The sequence below is a fragment of the Austrofundulus limnaeus genome, unplaced genomic scaffold (genome assembly GCF_001266775.1).
Source record: "Austrofundulus limnaeus strain Quisiro unplaced genomic scaffold, Austrofundulus_limnaeus-1.0 Scaffold354, whole genome shotgun sequence".
Classification (NCBI taxonomy): Eukaryota; Metazoa; Chordata; class Actinopteri; order Cyprinodontiformes; family Rivulidae; genus Austrofundulus; species Austrofundulus limnaeus.
In genome coordinates this window covers 329,347-336,839 of record NW_013952756.1, presented here as the reverse complement: position 1 = coordinate 336,839, position 7,493 = coordinate 329,347, and the positions used below count along the sequence as shown (strand labels likewise).

The following is a 7,493-nucleotide window of genomic DNA, read 5'->3' as shown; positions in this document are numbered from 1 at the left end:
CTCTCTTTGATAGCAGTTACCAGATCAGCTTTGCAGGTTGGAGCCTTCTTGTGGACCATTTTTTTTCAATTTCCAGTTTTCAGGGTAGGTTTTCAGTTGGGTTGAGATCTGGACTATTTGCAGGCCATGACATCGACTGAAAGTGTCTTTCTCCAAGGAATGCCTTCACTGTTTTTGCCCTATGGCACGATGCATTGTCATCTTGGAAAATTATTTCATCACCTCCAAACATCTGTTCAATTGAAGGGATGAGAAAACTGTCCAAAATATCAATGTAAACTTGTTCATTGATAGAAGAATTAACCACAGTCCTCTCCCCAGTGCCTTTGCCTGACATGCAGCCCCATATCATCGAGGACTGTGGAAATTTGGTTGTTTTCTTCAGGCAGTCCTCTTCATAAATCTCACTGGAACAGCACCAAACAAAAGCTCCAGCATCATCACCTTGTCCAATGCAGATTCTTGACTCATCACTGAAGATAACTTTCATCCAGTCGTCCACAGTCCATAATTTCCTCTCCTTAGCCCATTGTAGTCTTGTTCTTTTTTGTTTAGGTGTCAGTGATGGTTTTGTTTTATCTTTCCTGTATTGAAATCCCATTTCCTTTAGGCGATTTCTTACGGTTCAGTCATATACATTGGCTCCAGCTTCCTCCCATTTATGCTTCATATGTTTAGTTGAATGTTTTCAGTTTTCAAGACAAATGGCCTTGAGTTGTTTGTCTTGATGCTTTGATGTCTTTCTTGGTCTACCAGTATGCTCGGCTATAACAACTATTCCATGTTGTTTGTATTTGGTCCATTTCTTGGATACAGCTGACTGTGAACAGCCCACATCTTTAGCAACCATGCGTGAAGAATTACCTTCTTCAAGAAGTTTCACAATCCTCTCTTTTGTTTCAAGAGACATTTCTCTTGTTGGAGCCATGGTTCTTGCCACTCCACTTAGTCCAGCAGCCCTCCAATGTGTCATGACTGCAGGTGTTTTTAACTGCAGACCAACGAGCAGATCTAATCTGAGGCAGGTGTCCATTTAGGGAAAGGAAATTGACTGGGTGTGTCCTTATTTTCTACCTCCAATTTGAGTGATTCCATACTTTTTTCCTCCGAATTCAGTGATTCCATAATTTTTTTTCTCTGTGCTTGGTCAATAAAAGTAACATTCACTGACTTCCACGTTTTCTCTTCATTTCTTTGATTTGTTCCTGAAAGCCAACAAGTTGCACTTTGGAATGACCTTATTATTGTATCATGTTTTTGATCTGAGTTTGTTTTACAGAATGAAATGTCTGAATGAGTGCTCATCCAACTAGGGGTTGTATTTTTAAAAAAAATTACAAAACTAAACAGCCTACAGTATTTTTACAGTCATTTTACAGTTAAAATAAATGTTTATCAAATAAAGTCTAATGTTACAATTAATCGTGGATCCATTTAAATGGTCAAATGGAGGACTGAGAGCAGAGGGTCCATGTCTCAGATTAGATGTGAATTTTTATGTACTGTTTTCCAGCTTCTTACCATCCTCTGTGTTTGGAACTTTGAAACCGTTCAGAGAGTCCTGTCAGGAAACAAAAAACAGAGGAAGTGGACCACATTAGCAAAAAACCAAACAGGTCAGAGGTAATTATTTGGACTGGCACTAACAGAAACAGCTAATATTAAGCTTTGAGGTTGGAAATCAGTGCTGGTCTTTCCTGGTTTAAAAGTTCACTCCTGTAAATAAAGAGCACTTTGTGCAGCAACTCTGGAAATAACTTTGGAAAAACTTAGAATATCCGTCCCACCAGAAAAAAATTGATGTTGAAAATGTACTTTGATTCTTTGAACAACATATGGTCTGAAAATGTTATGAGACAGTTATACAGTCACACAACCTCCCCATTAAACAATTATTATAGAGAAATTCATCCATCATCCATCCATCCATTTATCCATCCATTCATCCATACATCCACCCGTCCATCCATTTATCCATCCATCATCCATCCATCCATCCGTCCGTCCATCCATCCACCCATTCACCCATCCATCCATCTATCATCCACCCATCCATCCATTTATCCATCCATCATCCATCCAGCCATCCATCCATTTAGCCATCATTATCCATCCACCCGTCCATCCATTTATCCATCCATCCATCATCCATCCAACCATCCATCCGTCCGTCTGTCCAGCCACCTGCTCGCCTGTCCGTCCGTCCATTTGCCCGCCCATCCATCCATCCATCCATCATTTGAAGCCTGGCCTCAGATCTCTTCTCGTTCTTGTTACTTCAGTATGATTTATAAGAGGTCTTGAGGTCAGCCTCCTGTTGTTTCACCTCTGAGCCGCTAACAGCTCTTTCAGAAGACAGTACCACCAAATAGCCAAACAGCCAATTCCATGTTGATGCTCCCACTGGCAGTTCAGGAGTTATTGGTAGAGACATTCTCTTAAGCTAGGTTTATAGTTGATGCATTGAACACAGTGATGCAATCATACCATCCCCACTCCAGCATGTTGGAGGTGCACACAGGACCTGGTATATGGTAGCCTTGTTGTATTTTATCATCTCAGCTCACAATCAGTTGCAAGCCAACAGAACCATATTATCACCAAAAAGCAGAGATTTTATTCAAAAACCATCCAAAATACAGTTCTAGGTGAGTTTAACACTCACAGGAACTAAGTCAGAATTTCTACGGACAATGACTCAAGCTTGGTTTGTACAGGAAACAACTGGTCCACAAGTGGACCAACATCCCACATTCCTAGAAGACCCACAGAGGACACAATCATAAGCTTTTTTTCAAGTTAACACAACAAAATAACTACCGGTAGTTGGACAAACTTCAATGCATCTGAAGAAGGCTTGATGTACCACTATCAGCCTAACCCTTATTTATCTCCAGGAAGACGGAAAAGTGTAGTTCATTTGTAATTATATAGGTTACTAATGTTTTCTGCAACACTGGTAAGTACAGTAGCTTCTGACTTAGTTTTGGTTTACAATTCTTTTCTTATTATATAAAATAATAAGAGGTGTTAGTAGGGTTGGGCATAATCGTATGGTGTGAGGTTAATTGTCAGAAAACCATTAACTGATTATTTTTTGGCACTTGACAATACGATTATGGCCCCCAGGCAGAGTCCGCTCGGTGCTCCTCTCTGCTTTTATGCTCGAACATTTAAAAAATATGACGAACATTTAAAAAAAGTTTTGTATTTTATTTATCTATCAACACAATTTAATATTTGATGTATAGCCTGAAGTCTGTAATTTTGACACAATTTGGAACAGATTTTTACGAAGAGCAAATCTTTCCCACTAAATTGGCCATGTGACTAGGACATAAGTGTGTCTGGGGACTCCAGGGGATAAACCCTCAAATTAATCGTTATCGGCTAAATACCATAATTAATCGTGATTAATTTTTTTGCCAATATAACCCAAACCTAGTGTTTAGACAAAATTTATTGAGGACAGTTAAACTATTTCAGTAAGCAATAAAATTCATTTCGCAGTTGTTTTGAATCAAACTTTAATAGAAATAAGAGATAGTTATTTAATTTATTCAGTACCATTATTGACCAATCTGAAAACTTCTATTTTCTTTTTTAAATAATTTTATATACTGTACCAACAATTAGACTGGTTTTATAAATGGATTCATCCTTTGATAACATTGTACACTTTGACTAAGAACAGTCTGAAGCACACTGACCTCGTTTTGTTGAGACTCAACTCCCTCAAACACATCAGAGAAAGGCATGCTGGGAATAGTGGCAGTATGGTACACATTGGATTGAGAAAAGTTCCCAGTGCTGTAGAGACGAGGTCGTTTGATCTGGTCTTGTGTAGACAGAGGGTCAAAGCTGTTCCTGCGGAATAAAGGCGGCGGCGTGGTCTTTGGTCTGACTTTATTCTGGTGAGAGAGAAGAAAACAGACATGGAGGATAGATTTGTAAACGTTTTGAGACATACAAACCTTCCTTAGTGAGAAAATACTATCACAAAACCAGTTACTGTGAGAAGACAAAGAAGCCAAAACAGCTATGGAAACCAACACCCAGAAATTGAAAAGTTATTGTTATGTCTGTCTCAGCAGACAGGATATTCCTCACTGCAATTAAAAAGAGGTTTTACAGTCAAAGTTTTCTGTGTAAACACCCACTCTGTCTAAAGATTTAACACTTGTCAGTTAACCAGCAAAACTCTGCAGGCGAGGAACGGTTCTGCACATTCATGATTAGAAAATGATGACAAAGGGCAGTCATATCTGACAGAGGTTTTCCCTGATTGATTCAACAGCCAGAGATTTTGTTTGGTATTGGCTGGTCCTCAACATTACAAACATATTCAAATGCAGCCCGACAATTGAAAAATGAATTATTTTCTATCCTTTCTTTCTACTCATATTACTTACTGGATAAGTTGCTTGTTAAGGAAATAATATTGGAGCATAAAAGCATTACCTTAGGTGCTATCATACAAACAACATATAGTACTGTCACTAGATTGCCTCATTGGCTGATGAACTGAATTGCTTGTTTGCAGGTTGTGAGGCAAAAGCATATAACTTGGAAACAATAATAGCAAAGCCACATACAGTAATTCCTCACTGTACAGGAATATGAAGTGAGACACGCAAGTAGATTTGTGAAACTCAAAACCCATGCTGACCAGATCACCACTGTCTTTACGCACATTTTCAAACTCTCTCTCGTTCCTCCGTTTAAAATCAACAGTTTTCATCCCTGTAATAAATCATCCAATGACAGTCTAATTAAGGGGTTTTCAACTAAATCGCTTAGTGAACCACAGTTACTGAAAGCCAACAGCTCAGGGGCTGGACATCCAGAAATTAAAGAGGGGGTATTATGCAAAATTGACTCTTTTTTTTTATTCCATACTATCAAGTTATGTCATTCCCTCATCAAAAACATACCTGAGTGTTGCTTTAACTCATTCATGCATGTTTGTGAAGTCCTTGAATTTCCTGTGGAGCTGCCTAAATGCTTGCTGGTACAAAGCACCGCCTATTTGTACAAAGCTCCTCCCTGGAGCTCAGTCTACAGCCGAGCTCCTGCCCCCACAGAGAACCCCTCCCCCGAAGAACTGTTGTGAAGACATGCTGAAGTGGGAGTGTCTGAAATGGTAAGAGGTTCTTAAAGTGGCAGAGGTCAAATTTCAAGGTGTTTAGATGAACTATGATGCAAAGTCAATTGTATTTTTGATATATACAGCTTTTTCATAACAACTGAAGTTAACATACATAACATCAAATGTATCAATCAACAATATTTAGGTTACCTAACTACGGTAATTAACTCTTAGTATTAAGCAGAGCTCAACACTTGAGGCTGGAATCTGTTTAAAGTGAATTTACAATAATGGTAAGTTTTCGGTAGAGACTAAATTTACCTTTTGAATTTTGTTACAAAAGTAAAATAAAATAAAAAAACTCACAACCACACACATATCTAAGCCTGGATAAATGACTTTCAGGACCGTCTGCTGACTGTGAAACCTGGACCTCCATCATCACGCTCAGCACCGGATCACCACAGGGATGTGTGTTGAGCCCCACACTGTACACCTGCTCATCAGCTGAACACGGCCATAAAGTTTGCAGACAACACAAGTGATGGGTCTAATAACAGGGTGATGAATCAGAATATAGGGATGAGGTCTAGTAGTTGAAGTGTTGATGTTCAGGTAATAATTTGTCACTGAACACAAAAAAGACCAAATAACTCATCATTGATTTAAAGGGCCAATATAATGTGTTTCTCAGGCATATATTTCAATTGTATACCATAATAATGTAATTATGTTACCTTCAGTTTTTATTAAAAAGCTGTTTATATGTTTAAATTAAATTTTTTAAAAATTGGTGAGACTCCCACAGAATGAGAGGAGCTGAAACAAAACTACTTTTTTACATATACTGTACATACTATGTTTGTTTATTGTTTAAAATGCTTAACTATCATATGAATATACAGTATGTTGTGGATTTTATTTTTACTTTTTAAAATTTTTCATTTTTTTATTTAATGACTCATGTAAATATTAAAATAATTAGGACTAACTGCAGACTTAACAGAACACCTGTGCACAGTGAGAGTGAATCTGTCCTGCACAACTAGATGTCTACTTTTGTTTTTAAGCATGAAACTGTAGGTAGTAATTTTGGTTGAGTTCCTTAGAATACGCCTCCTCCAGTTTCCTTGTCATGACAAAAAAGCACGGTATAAAAATACTCATTATATGGAGGAGGGTGGATGGTCTTTAACTTCTGTGAGCACCAAAAATAGTTTCATCAAACATCAAAAAGAAACTTACTAAAGGTCTGTTTCTGTGAGTGTTGACAGCTTCCACCTTCAGGTCAAATATATCCACTTTACAGCCTGGACACAGAAAAAAATGCATCAACAACAAAACAAGAGGTTTCATTGGCTTGAAAACAGAGAGCTGACTCACCGTACGCCACAGGAGTCAGTTTGAGGACAGTATGAAGGGGACACTTCATGTAGGGTAGGTCTTCTGAGGAAATAAAAACAAAACAAATGACAAGCGGGACTCGGCTGAGTTATAGATGTATCCGGTCATGTTTTTTTTCCTCTCATGCTTGAAAAGTCCCACAGCTCTGAAGTGTACGGTGTGCTTCATGAGTTGTATGGTTACACACTGCTGTGGTCCAGGACCAGGCGGTTGGAGTGGGGTCAGACAGAATTCGTTGCAGCACCCAGTCTTTGGTTTCTGCACTCATTTAACTGTGGCTGAGCCTCCCAGTGATGCTGCTGCATCATGGACCACTTCCTGTGGTGACTACAGAGACCTTCTGTTTACACATGTAATGACAAATTTCATTTCTAACAGGATTTTCCACTGTCTGACCCAATTTAATGGGCAGGAGCGTTATAAATAACTCTTTGGTTTGCATATAAATGCATACTCAGAGAGTAAAAACCACTTCCTACACAAGTAAGAATTCATCATAACTGTGGAGAAACTTTAAACAAAGAGATGGAACTTGTAAAAAGTTTTCACTACATTTGGTCAAAGAGAAGAATGATAGCACTTATGAAGAAGTAATAAAATGAGGTAAGTTATAAAGCTTCAAACTGATTCCTTTCACATTTTTATTTTTATTTAACTGCAAATTTACTCATAAAAACTTTATTTGGGCTCAGAATTTCATCAGCTCCATCTTGTGAACATTTCTCATGACAGAGGTGAAGAGGAGAAGCTGGACTGGTACTCGTGGTCAAGAGTTTACATCCATTCATCTAAATTGCTCATGAAGTCACAGTTTCTCAAACCTAACAGCCCAGGGGCCGGACATCGGAGGGGGCAGGGTTGCTTGATAAAAATAGAAAAATTTGCATTATGTAAAAAAAAAAAATAATAAAAAAATATTAGCTTTTACATTTGATTATTATGCTGTATTGGATCAAAAATTACAAATTGTAAATTGATTTAAAATCTATTTTTGTATAAG

At 38.1% G+C, this 7,493-nt stretch overlaps 1 protein-coding gene across 1 annotated transcript in view; it reads right to left on the bottom strand.

Annotated features, from left to right (window-relative positions):
- The window catches only part of LOC106527996 (6-phosphofructo-2-kinase/fructose-2,6-bisphosphatase 2), a gene marked incomplete in the record, with an annotated part of 24,680 nt that overhangs the window by 2,599 nt on the left and 14,588 nt on the right, over positions 1-7,493 (bottom strand). The window contains 4 exon segments of the mRNA XM_014023036.1: positions 1,522-1,561; positions 3,711-3,911; positions 6,335-6,399; positions 6,473-6,535. Of these exon segments, the coding sequence (XP_013878490.1) occupies positions 1,522-1,561; positions 3,711-3,911; positions 6,335-6,399; positions 6,473-6,535 (369 nt within the window).